This window comes from Pocillopora verrucosa, chromosome 3 (genome assembly GCF_036669915.1).
Source record: "Pocillopora verrucosa isolate sample1 chromosome 3, ASM3666991v2, whole genome shotgun sequence".
In the NCBI taxonomy this organism is placed as follows: domain Eukaryota; kingdom Metazoa; phylum Cnidaria; class Anthozoa; order Scleractinia; family Pocilloporidae; genus Pocillopora; species Pocillopora verrucosa.
Genome location: NC_089314.1, coordinates 21,968,939 through 21,986,861, shown reverse-complemented (window position 1 = coordinate 21,986,861; position 17,923 = coordinate 21,968,939). Strand labels below are relative to the sequence as shown.

At 37.4% G+C, this 17,923-nt stretch overlaps 1 protein-coding gene across 3 annotated transcripts; it reads right to left on the bottom strand.

The window, feature by feature from the left end:
- Positions 1 to 997: 997 nt before the first annotated feature.
- LOC131769568 (dual specificity protein kinase shkB-like) lies at positions 998 to 16,864 on the bottom strand. 3 transcript variants are annotated; one of them, XM_066163030.1, is made up of 12 exons: positions 16,741 to 16,864; positions 14,196 to 14,277; positions 13,560 to 13,639; positions 12,252 to 12,314; positions 10,292 to 10,387; positions 9,887 to 10,027; positions 8,923 to 9,004; positions 7,241 to 7,522; positions 5,400 to 5,557; positions 5,117 to 5,276; positions 3,370 to 4,550; positions 998 to 2,923 (listed from the first exon to the last, which is right to left on the bottom strand). In XM_066163030.1, the coding sequence occupies exons 3-12, from the start codon at positions 13,617 to 13,619 to the stop codon at positions 2,726 to 2,728; spliced, it is 2,421 nt and encodes an 806-aa protein (XP_066019127.1). In that variant the 5' UTR covers positions 13,620 to 13,639; positions 14,196 to 14,277; positions 16,741 to 16,864; the 3' UTR covers positions 998 to 2,725. The 3 variants fall into 3 exon arrangements, with proteins under 3 accessions (XP_066019127.1, XP_066019126.1, XP_066019128.1); XM_066163029.1 differs by having other exon boundaries at positions 13,560 to 14,277; XM_066163031.1 differs by lacking the exon at positions 13,560 to 13,639.
- Positions 16,865 to 17,923: the final 1,059 nt, after the last annotated feature.

The following is a 17,923-nucleotide window of genomic DNA, read 5'->3' as shown; positions in this document are numbered from 1 at the left end:
TGATAATGGTTTTATGTGGTCTGTACCTAATTTCGATTTCTAACGAATACCTTTGGATCATTCTACACCAATACGTCAACTAATTATTAAAAGAAAGTTCATTTTGAGTCAAGGCCAAAAATCATCACTCATGGGTGGATTGCAGAACCAGCGCGTCACAACTATTTATCTTTATTCTGCAGCATCATCATTGCTTTCAAATTTTCAAATCAGGTCACAAATATTTCAAACTATTTTCATTTTCCAAACGATTTTCATTTTTCCCATGTTCAAGGCTGTTTTCTACACATTTTGGGTTCCAAGCCGCGGAGAACTGGCTTCCCTTTTACAAGTCCTTCCTAGTTTCCTTATGAAATACAGTTGAAACCCGCTAATTCGAATACCTGAGAATCCGGAAATGGAAAATGGTTCGAGTTACCGGGGATTTGAGGCCTGTCCCGATTGTGCTCAGCAACTTTTGAGCAACTCTTGGTGTTTGGGGCAACTTTTTGCAGTTCTAGCAACCAAGTGAAATTTTTGCCTTTCCGATCAATTACATATTTAGTGCACTGATCAAGCACGAAATAGTCAACGATTTCAAAGAAAACTTCACTTTCTGCGAATTTCTTGAATGTTATTCAGCCTTTTGAACACAGCCTGTCACTTGACCACGTTTCGCTGACCCACTGAGATCCTCATCTGTCGTCCGTGCCCGGGGTTGAAGAATTTTACCCTTGCCTGGGTGGGGTGGGGGAATTTGAACCGGAACTGTCAAGTCTTTGCAACGAGAGACAAGTGTTTTATTTTTTAATATGGACGTGTTCAAAGGCACATATACGAAGATGGCTCAGAAGTCAACGTTTATTAGAAAGTTACGAGCCTCTAAACGGTGGAAGTTGAGAGGTTTTTTTAAAATCTTTGAGATTAAATGCATTTATTTGCACCCTAAACTTGTAGAGAAAACTCAATGACATTAACCAATCTCATAAGTTAAATAAAATAAAGTAACAGGTCTGCCTTTGTTCATGGGGAATAATGGCTTTACAAAGTTGATACAGCAATCTAAACAACATATACAACTGTACAACTTTTCCTGCCATTTTATCCTGTGTGTCTACATTTAAGTCTTATCCTAAACAACTAATATAAATGAAAATAAAATCAGCGTGTTTTGCACACCTTCACAACTAGAGCGTTTCATAAATTTATAAAACGCTTGGTTTATGCGGGGTTGAGCGTTCATCGAGATATAAAGCCCGTAGAAAGTATGGGACGCACTCAAGAAGACAAAGTCGTTCTGGGCTTTGCCTCAAGCAACCTTTATTCATCTTTTGGGCTCCCCAAACTACCTGCTGGCTTTACAACTCGATGAATACATACTGACGCAAGAACCAGTCACACGATACATACATAAACTTTATTTATTTATTTATTTAGCTAATGCCTTCGTGCTAGATATAATAAAATACCACGAAAATACAAAATTTAATAAGAATATAAGATTTACATACCTATCAAACAATACATTAATGAAGAAAGAGGAGTAAACGTGATTCTCAGATGAGAAATTTATCGATACTTTGCATGGTTTGCGATCAAGAGAACATTTTCCCATAAACTCCCTCGTTATCATTTCTATTTAATATCTTTCTGTGGACTTCTGAAAAGCATGTTTGGTTCAAAAAAGCACCATGTGACCAATGTGTTATCTAAATGAAACGCATTAAAGCCTTATTTCTATATGAATTTTCTATTTTAGAAGCACCTGGAGTGTGATCCTAAGGTCAGTCTTCTGAAAAAGAACCTGCTCCGAGATTTTTGTCAAACTTTACCCATTGGTTATTTGCCTTGTAGAAATGTAAATTTTGAAATAAAAAAATACAGTTCCCAGTTTTCGTTTAGGAGCTGCATAACCTCAGTAGTATACATATCATATGATTACTAAAATATATTGAAAGTAATAGTTACCAGATCTTACTACATTCACGTTTCTAAAATTGAATTCCTTTTCCTGCACAGAGAATTCGTTATTTTACGGAAAGATAATGCGTACCCAACACCAAGAGAGAGAAAAAATGATAGATCAACCTCCTCGTTTGAAGAAAGTCACAATTTACCTCTCTTGTGAGCACCGAGCACAAAGAAAAAGTCACCATTTTTTAATCTGCGCGCAGTTGTGAAATCATGCGCAGTAAGGATGTCCCATGCAATATTACGAATGACCTTAAAAGTGCAAGGTATACGTAACATGTATTATAGAAATCAAACCAATCGCACTCCAATCAGATTCAAAGACGTGTCAAAAATGGTTCAGCTAGAACTGGGGAATATAAAATGACATCCCCCTAATTTCACACCTTACCAAAAAGACGACAAGGGTCTTTGTTTAAGATTGAAATCAAAGTGGGAGGGCGTTTTGCAGAACTGAGTTACAAAAAAATCATAAAACTTATCTGTTCATAAACTATTTCAACATAACACTTAAAGGACAGCCTCCCACGTAGTAAATGCTTTTAGTTGACGATACTCCTATCATTTTCCATTCCTTTGGAATCTCATGCCTTTCTCCCATTCTGAATGATAAAATTAATATTTGAAAGTTATCATTCTAATCATGTCTTATGATTTTCAGGGGGGGACGGAATGCACAAAAGATGTCCTTCAGTAGCATACGCACCATTACAATTACATTGGTAATAGCAGAATTACGTTAATTCTGTTAAAAGCAAAACCAACCAAACCTGTTTTAAACAGGTTCCTCAAGTTCTTCAATGATCTCCTGTATGCTTGGTCTCGCCTCGGGCTCTGATTGCAAACATTCCCGGATAAGGGCTCGATTCAATTTGTTTTTAACCATGGCGACTTGCCGATCACGCCTCATTGGATCTGGCAATTCCCGGATACACATCTCACAGAGGAGGACACCAAAACTGTACACATCAACCTGAACAAGATAAGGGACGAAAATGAGAGGAAATACAGCACTGCACTAGTTTCTTACGTCGAATGAGTGAAAATGTCTCGATCCATTTCTATCTCGAGATAAGCGATAACACTTGACTATATAGACCCCATGGCAGACTCGATTAGTATTCCTTTGTATTCAAGTAGATTAGCCCAACTAGCATTGTCAGTATGTCCTGGGAACAATAAAAACCTTACCTCAAAGATCAGACTAGTTAGGCTAATATACATGAGTACAATAGAATACCAATTCGGCCTGCCAATTACGCATACTGTCTATTTTATGTCAACAAATAAAAAATCCTGACCTACTAGTAATATTTACAAGATAAATAGTAATGTCCGTTACCTTAAGTTTAAGTCAATTCATAAACTTACGTGCACGTGAAATGCACGCATATATACAATAAACAAATTACAGCTAACCTTGACAGTTTGATTTTTAGCAAGTGCTTCAGGAGCACTGTATATCATGGCACCAGGAGCAACTGTCATGGTCTGCTGCATAAAGTTGGCAGTTCCATAATCTGACACTTTGCCTCGCCAATGTTCACCCTGTCGCCAAAGTAGCACATTTGCACTGCTGATGTCGCGGTGAATAATGGGAGATGGTTGCTTTTGGTGAAGGTAGTTTAGCGCCCGAGCTACATCCAGGGAAATAAAAGACATTTCAGCCTCAGAAAGAGCTCTCTGTTCCAACAGAGCGCGTAAACTTGTTTCCATCAGCTCTGTTACAAACAATGGATTCCCTTCGTCATTTGTAGCTCCGATGAACTGCAGCAAGCAAGGGTGGCGGCATCTTGATGCAATATCCATTTCTCGCTCAAATAATTTGAGGTTGTGAGGAGAGAGAATCAACTCATGGATCTGTTTCACTGCAACAGAACAACCACAATATTTGCCTTCGATAACACTTCCCCAGCCTCCTCTGCCAAGAAATCTACCTATTAGCTGAATGTGATCCCGTGAAATAACCCAATCAGGAGACTGTTGTCGTTGATATTCACCTAACTCATCCTGAGCTGTAGACAGAGTTGTTTCCAATTCATTTATTTCCTTGTCTTTTTCCTCCAGTTGCTGCCTTAGGGCAGTAGCTTGATTCTGTAAATTTGCAGTTTCTTCATTTTTTTCTTGTAGCTGCCCTCGGACAATCGTCATTTGCTGAGTTACATCTCTCAGTTGTCGTTGATGTTCACGTAACTCATCCTGAGCTGTGGACAGAGATGTTTCCAATTCATTTATTCCCTGGTCTTTTTCCTCCAGTTGTTTCCTTAAGACAGTAGCTTGATTCTGTAAATTGGCAGTTTCTTCCTCTTTTTGTTGTAACCGCTCTTGGGCAATCTTCATATGCTGGATTACATCTCTTAGTACTTCATTTCTCTCTTGTACTTGTCCACGCAGGTTTGTCAGCTGCTGCTCTATCTCAGCCGATTGTTTCCTTGAAGTTTCTTCAAGTTGTTCTTTTTTCTTCAGCTGTTCATGTAAGCTGGTCTCTCTCAACTCTTTCTCTCGTAGTTCTGCTTGCAAATGCGTCACCTGTTCCTCCAGTTCTCTCACCAGCCTGTGAACGTTTCCTCCTCGTTCATTTTCCTCCTTAAGTCGCCTGTCTGTTTACAAGAGGAGAAATCCGTCTTCAATTTTTTGTTAGTTTAAGAGCAAAATGAGGAACCTGTGCCAAGCCGGAAGTGGAAAATATATACTTTTATTCACTAGTTGAATTCTTTTCCATTTCTACTCCGCATTTTCACTTGACTTTCTCTCTGAGACAAATTTGGCTGTTACCACAGATCCATTATTTCTATGTGCTCCTTGCTCTAACTGCTTCACTTCATCTTTAGATTTTGGTGATCTTGTGCTACGACATACCCGTAACTTAACGAGGAATAACACTTAAGGTGATTTCTCAGAAGTGTACTGCACATCCTGGGTGGGCCACTTGGCTTGTGTACAGACTTCACCTTGAACCTTACAGTTGTGATACAATTTCAATGAAAAAAAGGCTCTCCTGCATCTTACTACAACTTCTCCCGCTTTACAAGCTTTAGAAAATTTTCACTTAAAATAACTTGGAAAAGTGTATAGGTCTAGTCAAGCCTAAAAGCAAAGGCCCGGAATTTTTTTTTTTTTTTGGCTGTGCACATCTCATTTGTGTTGTTCAGCCTGGCTTGCTTACCTTTTTCAGCATTTAAACAGACATCAGTGGTTGGTGAGTTAGGAAAGCGGGAATCTGGTCGGCAATTCTCCAGTAAAACAAAGATACCTCTTCCTGCTGGGCAGGTGAAATATCTTTCTTTATTAAAAGTCCCATCTGAAGATGCACACCTCTCCTCTTCCTTCAAGGAAAGAAAGTACAGAATAAATGTTGGTGATATAATAATAAATAAAGTGCTACAAAATAAAATCTATGGTTTACCACAATGTTTTTACTCTGGCTGAGCCTGATAAATCTTGCTCACCAATTCTAGACCTGCTACCAGCTTTTCCTTCACTTGTGGCAAATTTCCCATCCAGCGAATGACACCATATATTGGAACACCATCCGCCATAGGAACCTCTACCATAGATCCAACCTCCATTCCATAATGGTTTTCAACTGACACAATGCCACTGTCACCTGCAGCAAAAATTTAACTATTACAAGAATTACTGGTCGCTAGCAAAATAATGCTTAACCAGTTGCAAACTGTCTACAACACTGTCTTTATTGAAGTTGTGATAGTGGAAGACATGGCAGTCTAGTGGTAATTGTGCTGGACTCTGGTGTGTACAGGTCTGGGTTGGAGATCTAGAGCCTATTTCTCGAGGGTCTCAGTAACTACAAGTAAACAGGCCCATCAAGCTCTTCTGTTTTCATTAAAGATGGGAGTTTCACATGTTTTGAGAATTATATAAAAAAAACTATCAGCTAAAGAAACCAAGTGGACTGGTTAGGGTGTCAAAACCTGGTTCCCCATTTTTGAACTTTTGATTTTAAGATATGGCATAAGGCATGTTGTAAATGGGTACCAGTATATTATCAGGGAAGCCTGATAATGTTCTGGGGGGGGGGGGGGGGTTAGGGGTAACCTTGCCTTGGGCTAGCATCCCATCCCAGGGGGAGGGGAGAAGTGATGCCGCTAGTCACTTCACGCTAAGGAAACTGGAATAAGCTCCTGCTAAGTGGGCTACTTGGCTTGAGCACAGTATTTACCTTTAATCTTACAGTTGTAATAAACTTTCACATAAAAAAGGCACTCCTACTTTCTCCTACACCCTCTCTCCCTTCATAAGCTTTCAAAAAATTTTCACTTATAATAACGTGGAAAAAAGTACAGGTTTGGTCAAGCCTTAAGGCAGAGCCCCAGATGTGTTTATGTACATCTCATTTTTGTTGTTCAGCCCTGTAAGAGTAGGTCCCCATTTGGATTAGTTCCTAAAAAACTCTCCGTGTTGTGCATTTTTTCTACTCTTCAAATCTATTTCAGAAGCAGTTAACATACATACCAATACCTAATAAAAATAAAAAGTATTGTGCCAGGTCCCCCCTATATCCTTTGACTTAAGAGTATCAAAGGGAAATTAAATTAAGCTGAGTAGGGGAGAAACATATAAGCCCAAATGCACTGAAAACTAAATCACCTTCTGTGTCTTTGCATCTTGCAATAAATAAGCAGCCTGATGGCTGCAATTCACAATTTAAAACTGCTTAACTAAATGAAGTCTGTGGTAAGTAGATTAATTCTGAAGATGACTTCGAGACATCTCTTGATGCTTCCTTATATGGGGGATCAGTCACCAGCATTACTACAGTACATGCACTCCCATTAAATATTCTAGAGCAGAAGTGCATGATACAGTGGAACCTGTATTAAACAGTCACCCACAGGGAATAGCAGGGTTACCACTTAATACAGGTTGACCACTTGATACAGGTTCCACAGAAAAAGGGTATTGTATAAAACTCCATTTCATTCTACAACTGACCACTAATTCTACAAAAACTTGCTCAAAATACTACTAATTGTTTCAGCAGAGATAAACATGGGTTAAATTTTTCTTGAAAAATTATTCTTGGTTTTATTCAAGTGGTCCCATTTTGAGCAACCATTCAATACAGGTAGGAAGCGATACAAACAGGCCATTGGGACTCAAGTAAAGGGTGACCATAATTGCTTAAAAAAGATGAAAATTACAATGTTCAAGAATTTTGAGACTTTGAAAACCAGCCCTTAATACAGGTTTGACTGTGGTAACAAATCAGCATTGAATATACATTTAATTAATTCCAAAAATTAACAAAAATATATTGAGTACCAACCAGTTCCATTGTTAACTGCCAAATCATTTCTGGGCAATGCAGATGCATGTGAGTGTGAATACGGCTTTTCTGAAGGGTCTTTGGAAGACATTGCCTTTTCCATTTCCACTTCCATAGCTTCTTCAATTTCACTTGACTTTCTATCCGAGACATATTTGGCTGTTACCACAGATCCATTATTTCTATGTGCTCCTTGCTGTAACTGCTTCACTTCATCTTTAGAGGTTGGTGATCTGTGAGAAGTTAAATGTGTGGCAGGTTGTACATGTTCCTTAGATTCTTCTGTCCAAAGAAATCATTAAAAGAAATTATGATCAACTGAAATGGATACTTCTTTTTCAACAGAAAAGTTTCTTCTTCCCAAAGGACATTATTTATCCCTTATTTTCACACTAAGAGGATAAAACATTAATCTTAAACTATGATATACCCATAATTTACTGAGGAATAACACTTATAAGGTTAGTGTGCTGGACTCTGGGAGAAGAGGTCTGGGTTCGAGACCTGTGGCCCGTTTCTCGGTAACCACATGTCAACAGGCCCATACCGCTGTTCTGTTTTCATTCACGATGGAAGTTTCAAAAGTTTTCAGAATCATACAATAAAACTATCAGCTACAAAAACAAAGTGGACTGGTTTGGGCGTCACAGCTTGCTTCTCTATTCTCTTACTTTTGATTTTGAAATATGGCTTCAGGCCCGTTTAATTGGCTGAAATTTCAAGAAACGGGCCCCTAGCCCAATGCGTTGTAATCTTAGGCAAAACACTTTATTCTTATAGAGCCTCTCTTCACCCAAGAGTAGTATACATGTTGTAAATGGGTGCCAGCATATTGTCAGGGAAGCTTGATAAAATTCTGGGGGGTAACCTTGGCTTGAGCTAGCATCCCATCACGGGGGTGAAGTGATGCTGCTAGTCACTTCACGGTAAGGAAACTGGAATAAGCTCCCGCTAAGTGGGCTACTTCCCTTGAGTACAGACTTTACCTTCACCATTTCATTTGTGATAAACGTTCACCTAAAAAAGCCACTCCTACATCCTTCTACACCCTCTATCGCTTTACAACCTTAAGTAAAATTTTCACTTCAAGTAAAAATGTATAGTTCTAGTCAAGCCTATAGGCAGAGTCCCAATTGTGTGCTTTTTTTTTTAAGCACATCTCATTTGTGTTGTTCAGCCTTGTAAGAGTGGGTCTCCACTTGGATTAGTTCCTTACAGCTCTTTGTTGTACATTTTCTCTATTCTTCAAATTTATTTTAGCAGTAGTTAAGAAACATATCAATACTTAACAAAAATAAAAAGTATTTTGCCAGTAGCTGTATTTTGCTCGTTACAAACTGGATGTTTATCTGCGTGTACTCAGACCGTTCTTAAACAGAGCACCTTCATGTAAGTGTTTAGATGCCTCCGTTATGCACGTGCCCTTAAGTCACGTAAAGGATTGTGTCTGATTAGATTGACAAGATGGATAAAAAATAACAATGATGAAGGTTATGATGGTGATGATAAGCACTTTGTAACTAATGACAATCCTGCACAAGAGTGAGCTGATATCGAAGAGGTGCGCGCCCGAAAAAAGACACCGGCGACAAGGAAATCAATAGGTCATTTATGTAGAACAAAACTAACCTGGCTAGCTATTAAATAACGTACATGGGGCACTTTGGCTCAGTAGTACATACCATCTAATGATCCGGCCGCCTCTGTCATGATATTAGTCGTAGGTCTTATATATTTCCTCAAGGTTTTAATGATAACCTCGGCCTGAAGAGCAAAAACGTTATGCAATATATTAAAAGCTCGCAACTCATCGAGACTTGCACTTGAGAGTCTTAAAGTTGTAATCTGTATAATAAATGAAGGGTTTTTGTCTGAAGAAAAAAATTTCACCTCCAAGACAAGGGGTAAAACTGCACCAAACAACATTTGTAATATTTTACCTTTCTAATCATCCTAAATCATCAAAGAGAAATGTGTAACTAAGAACGTATGAACCCTTCATTCTCAAATGTTTATGCGTTTGCTGAAATATGTCTGTCTGATCTGGGTGTCACGTGGAATACCTTTCCTTCCGTAGAACTTTGGCAAAGGAAGATAACTTTCTGGGGTTCAAATGTAATGATGTCATAAAAAATTTCTTTATACTTCTGAAATTACAGTGTCTGTAGGTATTCTGGTCGATTCACAGCCTTTTTTTCTTAAAGTTTAAAACCTTCACCGGTACGGTGAAAAGGAGTTATTTTGCGATTTTAACGCAGCCTGAGTACCAAACAGATTGATACTAATTCCTGTAGAGACAGAACCGCGCCAAGGACGTCCCAGGGATCAAATCAAACTTATTTCCAAGGGGTTGTCTGTCAAACATGACTCCATTCTAAGATCATATATGCTACCACTCTACAATCCTTGAAACAAATCCATTTGCTTTCACAACTTGAGCTCTCTCTATCTGACATCTTAATCACCGGGCAACCTTAATTGGTTCTGATGAAAGAACCCCTACAAAGTTCAAAGCCTGGTCTTGCATATTGTTTTTCTTTAAAGAAGACAAGATTCCTAGTCTAAACTCATCCATAAATAAAAAGGCTATATGAATTCCTAATAATTCAGCTAAGTTATCACAAGGCCCTTTTTGGTTTTACTTACTTCTTCGGACTTAAACGCATAAAGCTCATTATTGTTTTCAAGGGGGTTAACTGGTCTGCACACATAGCCAAATACTGTTTTGTCATCTGGATCTTGAGTAGTGAATGATATTCTACTGATTTGACGGAAATGCTCTTTAACCTACAAAAATATAGCCAAAGAAAAAGTTGAAGCACATCTAGAAGATGATTTCTAAGATATCCAAGAGGACACCTCTATAGAGAACCTAACTATGATCTTCTGATCATTGTGTGATATAATTCAAATAAGCAAGTTTGCAGCACAAATTCTGACAAAGTAGATAGACTTTAAAAAATTGAGATTGGATTTGAGGACTGGTTTAAATTCTCTAGATAAAATTTATACAATATTATGATAAATAAATTCTAAACTCTGTTCTCTTACTCTGGATATCTTTTGCTTTGTCCAGACAAAAGTCCTGGAAATACATAGTTCACAATATGGCATCTGCCCTCCTGCCTTAAGACCTGCCATCCTTGCCTACAAAGATAAATTTCAATAGTAGCAACATTAAGCAATCACAGATTAATTTCTGCATGAAAAGTTTGCAGCCCTTGCCAAATTTATATTCATGCATGTTATAAATAAACCACATGTTCTGCTCCCAAACATAAATGTTACAGGTACATAAACCCAGGTATGTGTGAGCCCCTAATGTTTACATTAACATATTGAATTTGATTGTTTTTGCAAAGTTCAAAATAAAGGTATGTTGTGGTCTCAGTGCCACCTTAATTCTGCAACAATGTTATGCATTTAAGATGGTTCTGAACATACTTCACTGATTGTTTTAAAACTTCAGTTACAATGCAGTTTTGAGTTTAGCAATTTTGCCTCACACACTTAACATAATTATAATATTACTATAATCGCTCCAGTGATTATAGAGATGTACACCCTCTGATTGGTAGAGGATTGCATCATATCTTCTTTTAGGTGATTATAGCAGGAGCACTAAATTTCAAAGTGGCTGCCTCAGGTTTTGTCAGTGTTACAGAGGAAGTGCACAAACGATGCTAGTAATTAAGTTTGGAGTAACACTTTTTAAAATAAAGACATGAAGTTTTTGCCAAGTGAATTTAATGAACCTATCAAATCCTAGTGGGAACTGACTCTATTTCAATAAGAGTAATCAAAACAATTGAAACAGAATGGGTTCAACATCAAAACAAACATTTACAAGAGATTTCAAATGCATTTACAAGCAATTGTACTAAAACAATTATTCACCTTACACTCAGTGAATATTGTACAATGATACTCTCCTAACCTTCTGCAAATACTTGTTGAATATTAACAAAACAGCAACATGTGAAGGGAGTTTAAAGGTAACTTTGAACAAGGTGAACCTTGATATGCTGATTGCAATTAAATATTAAAAAATTGGCATTACCATTCTTTTCTTAAAAGTTGCAGGTGCATAAATGTAAAATTAGACATGTGTCTTGCTAGCTGTAGTCTTCCCATCACATCATCATTAATTATCATGAGAAAATTGATGGGCATGTGTGTGATATAATTCTTTAAAGAGATTAGGAGTGAAAAAGTATTGAAAGACTGACCCATAAAAGAATCAATTATGAAACCATTTTTAACAATTGAGCTTGTATAACAATATGTTGACATGTTGAACATTACAGCTTTGGGATCCAACATGTGATCATCAGCTGTCTGTAAATAATAAGGTCTTAAGTTTGATCCAAGTACTAAATTTAACACAATTCATGTTACAGTCTAGCCCAGTAATTTGATTAGCTTGTAAAATGTGAGTGAAATTAACAGTCAAATCACCCATGAACTAACTTGCCCACACCAACCCACCCACATGTAAAATTACTTTTCTATTTCCCTTGAAATAGTGTTTATTCTGGCAAAGATCCTTCTCATATCCATTTCATAAATAATATTCACAGATATTACCAAACCAAAGTGTTCAGCAACTGGCATACCATTACATATGAACACTTAGATGCTGAGATCTAAATCCCCGAACAATTGCTTTGATTCTTTGGCCAAATTATGTAACACAACAAACAAAACAACACAAAAGTGTTACATGTAAATAAAATAAAAGCTTTCCTACTGAAGAAATATAGAATTCTGCAGTGTAATAAGTGTCCCAAAGGTGTTGGAAAGCGTCCATAGCATCTAAATGTTTGAATGTGATGGTAATTACCAGCTGCCAAAAACATCAAAACTAAACTGAAACAAGTCTAAATCTGTAATGAGCTTATTGAAGTGATTTTATGCATGAGCAAGTTGGTCAACCAACTCATCCCTGGGGGTGAGTTGGTTGAATTCTAATCAAAGAGCTAATCAGTTTAACATGTCAGGGGTGTATTACCTTATCTTTCAAGAAAGCCTCCACTTGCAGCGGTGAATTTGTGACCTCTGTAGTTCCTAAGAACTTTGAGATGAATAAATCTAATTTACTTCAAAATTACATAACTCTTTTTTGAGGAATCTTGATCAGATTATAATTATACTAGATCCATGATTACCATCACAAATATGAAACAAGGTTTTACACTATCTAAGGAAAAACTATAACATTTATCATAAAATCAAATAGTTTGAGAAGTAAGGGTAGTTTGGTGCAGTATGTGTAGTCTAGTGTAGTTTGGTGCAGTAAGTGTAGCAGGTGTAGTTAGGTGTAGTTTGGTGTAGTAGGTTTAGAGGGTAAGTTTCTGAAGACTGTGGTGCTGTGTCAGTGGGAGAGTATAGCAAGGTAATTTGTTATTATCAACTGAGTTGATAAAATAAATTGGCCAATGTTAAGAGTTTCAAAGCTGACATTTGGAGCAGTAGCCCTTCATCAGAGTGAGTAGAGGAATTGTGGGTTGTGTGTGTGTGTTTATATGCAGAAAATGGAGCTATGCCATTGTTGGGAACATGGTAATGAGAAAAACAAGAATAAATTGGCTTGATGAAAAGCATTTGTTGATAAACTTTTATTCTAAAGTTTTGCAGCTTTCCAAACTACCTAGATGTAGGGAAAGGCAGATATTACCAAACCAGAACATTAGTAAAGTGGAGCAAATGGTCAACAGTGCAATATTAGCAGAGGAGTGAAAATGCCAGAAAAATATACTAGAGGGGGGAGGAACAAGGATTTATTGAGATCTGATACAATAGACATTTATCTGGCCAAACATTGGTGTCCCAGCAAACAATTGGTTTGACTGAACAACTTGACCAGCACCAGCTGGAAATTATTTTGAGCTTTACATATGATTTGAGAGCTTTGCCTCTGTGCTACTTTTATGGGGTAACTCAGCAATTTTTAATTTACATTATTGGTAAGTAATCACACAAGTTTTCCTGTGCTATTTGGAATAAATTTTTGAGAACTGGTAAATTTTAGAAAATTCAATGTTCAATATGTATATTTATACTACACTCCAATTTGAATCATGTGATTATACCTGCACAAAGTACTTTACTTTATTGGAAGTCATCCACAGTTTACTCACCATAGACTTATATAGCAGATAATAAACCAAATGCTTTCAATCCATGTTATAGAGCAGTTATTTAATTCACAAGGAGAGATATAATAATATCAAGAAGATAATAACAATAACAATAATAATGATAATAATAGGTTTAATGGTGATAATAAAAAGGATAATTAAAATTATACGGATCAAACCTGGCATCTGAAAAGGAAGTCTGGTTTACTGGTTAGCTTCTCAAAGAAAGTTTTTGCCATTTCCTTAATCTTAGTAATGGCTGAAAAAAGAGGAAATCCAGGTTTTTAAAAGTAACATAAATGGACAACACAAAGGAGGAACATTTAAACTATGTGCTGGCAACAAAGCATACCTAGTAATTTTAAAATTTTATCTTGGAATCAATCAGCAAAAAGGTGACAAAAGAATAGGACTGCAGTCCTATTATCAGAGTTGCTAGGTCATATCACCCTAAGAAGGTGCTTATGTCTCTTTGTGTTGGAGAACTGTCTTTCAAATCCAATAGATGGCAATGATTATTGGGTTTCTTATTTAAATTTTTCTTAGTATAAAACTTTCTTTTTCTTTAAGCTAACAGAAAAAATTAAGCTGAATAACAAAGCGTAAATTGTGTTGTAATTTACTCTTATCATAGACAGACTATTAATGAAAGTACTTCCAGGTTTTTGGCTCCGATGGCCATAAATAAAAGAAACTGTTATTATAGAATGTCGAGTTACAACTGAATCAGATAAACCATTGATGCTCTTCAAACAATGAAAAATATCATGATCAGTCCTCAGTTCTAATAGTACCAACTAGGAGTGGTGACTTACAGATTCTTTTGCTTTATAAAGGTCTTCCAAAGCAAATAGAGTGAATTGCTACCCTCTGTTAGTTCTTGGATAAGTTTCTGAGCTGCGTACAAAAAAAAAAACAGTTTTTTATACTTCAGCCGATCATGTTTAAATATTTAAGCAACAAAACACATTTTTCCGGGCTCGGTAACCTGATAACACATTCACTTGGAAACTGAATTAACAAATTAGACGATGCGCACTGTGTTCACGTATGTTATACTATGATAAGAACAGGGCAGATCAAGTTTTTCAGTGCGCATGACGTTTAACAGACACCACTGCACTGTGGGCTCGTTTACGAGTAGTGCTAACCAAGTAGGCATATAAAAGCTTGGGAAAATTTGAAAAATGAAAGGTCCCGAAGTGTTTCTGTCGGTAATCTAACAAAAGTTGTTCTAGTTCAAAATTGTCATGCCGTGGTTCCTTTTAGGGTTTTTTTTGTCATCACAATGAGTAAAATGCGGCTTGGAGGTAGAGATGTCATTCTGGTGAGTACCCTCTGTTTCAGACAGCATGACTCCTCCCCCCCCCTTTAAAAAATCCTGGCGACGCCCCAGGTGCAGACCGCGATCCTTTACAACATAACCTTTCTCAGTAAAGTACCAATTGCTCGGACTAAATCTGCCAGTGCTGTAACGAATTGAATTTTACATTTGACATGAAGGGTTTCATAAAGTCTTGTGGTGCTCTACGTCACCAGTGTTAGTAGTTGTGTAAATTAGGGATGCCTGTTTGCTTCAACGTGTGTGGAAATCCATTCACAGTCATAGACTTAAGGGCTGGAGGGAGAGCAGGTGGGTGCCTGCCTTCTTGCAAACGCTCATAATTTGAAAATTATGAACGCTCGGAGAAAAACCCGAATTCAAATTTGTTAGCTCTTGTTAAATGTGTTTATTGAAAATCCAGGATATGATTTACAATTTTCTATCAACAAAAAACAACTATAGTAACTACGAAGGCCAAATCTTCCCTCTTTTTTCTTCTGAAACGATTCTTTCAGTGCATGACCATTGCAAGTTGACGCGAACAACGTTGTCTTTACTTTCATCCACAACGGCAAATTGGCCAATCAGATCACGTAATTTTTGATAGTGGTGAAATAAGTCTACAGTTATCGATATTCCCAAAACGGCTGCCCCTGCTACCGAGCAAAATCATACTTACGAGCACTATGAGCACTGGAAAAAGCGCAAAATTTGTTGGTGGCTTCGCGATATGAAGGATGCGAAACTCAGAGGAAGGAAGCATTAACCTCTATGTTTGGGCACTTAGTTAACACGCACAGTAATTTAAATATGGCTCAAGAATGTTTGGATGCCAGCCCTGTAAGAAGACCAACAACAACAGGCATTATGGCAACACTGGCTTCCATAATATCTCACTGAATACTATAAGCTTAAGCAGGGGTTTCATGGGCCTGACACTGAGCAAATTGCTTGGCTGGGAACATAATTTTTCCTGCATGTTGTGACTGACATAAATCAGAATCAAAACATATTTTGCCTGCTTCCTTGTACATTTCCCATCACCTCAAAATCTTAATGAAACCTCTGCTTAAGAAAGTAATAATTAACACTCTAATCAGGTAAAGTGACCCTAGCCATGTCACGGCAGGAGTCTTTTTATTGGGCTTTGCAAGGTTAAAATTACAATGTATATGCATGTCTTTAGCAAGTTTATGTGGGCTCTTGGTCTAAACTAATTTTGTTTACGAATTGTGAATGAATGTTAGAGGGACATTTTTAATAATGCACAGATGAGGTGCTCTAGGGTCCATCAGGTACAAATTACTTCATAGGTCATACTCATGTCTATAATTTTACATCGCTGCTAGATAACATACATGTACTGATTTATTTCCCAATTATTTCTGCCAATTATTGATCTATGAAATTGAATTTAGGCAAGCAACTGGCAGATCAAACTTAAAATTATAAACCATAGCCTTCTAACAGGAATATTGACTTGGAAGAGCAACAAAAAAGAAAGAAATACAATTTTAAAATTTTCCTTTCTGACTTTGTAACAAGAGCAACCTATCCTGCTCTTAAGATGGCACATCTTTTATGAGTTAAGGGCTGAGAAGATGACACATCTTATACCAGTTTGTGTTTGCTCTTGTCACAAAAAAAACAGTGCCCCACTTGGGGCAACAGTAAGCACTGGTAATTTATCATGTCTTATCAACAAAGAGAGAAGGCTATGGTCAGAATCATATGCATGTATTAGAACTTTTGTTATGCATTTGAATTAAAAGGTACTCCACTGGTGTAGCGGGTAGAATATTTACATTCAAATAGACACATATATCAATTACAAGTCCATCATTGACAATGATTGTTGCAATTATTACCGGTCAAAACTTAAAAACCATTGCATTGTATTTGCAGTGAAATCAATGAACATGTTGAGAGCGGTGTTTAGAAGTCTTCGTAGGTTCAAAAGGGTTCTCTTTGGCTTTAAGATAGCGATATCATGCCATTTTTTGAGGAAATGAAGATAGCAAAGAAAATGTTATTACCTTCTTTTGATGTCTTCCTCTAGATTGTCGGATTCACCAGCGAAGATGGGAAAAACCAATGCAAAGCCGACACTTCAAAATGGCGGATGCCGTTCACGAACTACGCGATCATGATTCCAAGTAACTATGGTTACTCGCGCAGTCCACGCAAATTCTGCGAACCTTGCTGGGGGGGCACTGGAGGCGAAAATCATTTTTGACCCAGCCTTAAGAGAGTGTCTCTGTAAGAGCGGTCCGGTCGATTTTGCTTGAGACACGGATTTCGCTCGTTTCTCGTGTGTTGTAAGACATTCATGTACCTATACTAAAACCACAATCCGTTTGATCGGATCTCTTTATTTTTCAGAGTTTTACGGAAATTAAATTTCACTCGAGCGAAGGCTTGTCGTGACACTTTTCAAGACTTTAATTTAAGACAACTTTGAAGGACAATTTACAAAAAACTACGGAACTTAGCAAAAAATAAATACCACAGCCATGTATGTTAACTCTATCTTATCCATCGAGGCGACTTTCGTGAACATCACGTTTCAATCAAGGAAACAGGAAGACTTGAATGACACCTTATCCGTTCGCTTAAGTCACACATGCCAAAACCGATCAAATTCAATGTAAATTTTTGAAAAAGTGAGGCGTTCTTAACTGATCCAACTAACATAGCTAGGAAGTAAGTGCTATAGAAAAGGTAACTGCAGAAAAAAACTTTGCGGCCCGACCTTTACGAAAACTTTATAACTCAGTGAACTTACCTAATTTTCGGCAATTTCCAAGTTTAGCCGCCATTTTGAGGGACTTGTCAATATGGAGCGTAGCAGATATAAATCAAGCAGGTGTTATATTATTGTGTGGGCCTCAGTTACAGTCAACTTACTTTTATTGTAAACAGTGGTACAACCAGAATTCCTCAAAACAAGAACGATAACCACACAACGTCGAGCCTGCCATGTGCCCCTGCATAACGCATGCGCGAGACCTATAACCGCAGACCTGATATGTTTACATCTCCACCCTGAAAAGTCTAATGGGTGTGGCAGCGGGACTAACTACAATACAAAATGTTTGGCTAGTTAGGTATAACACAACGACAGCTTATAATAGCTTTAAACTGAAATGTTTTCTCAGTCTGCAACGAAGTTTATAAGTCCAATCTAGATGGTTTCCTTACAACACGGCCACTCCTGGT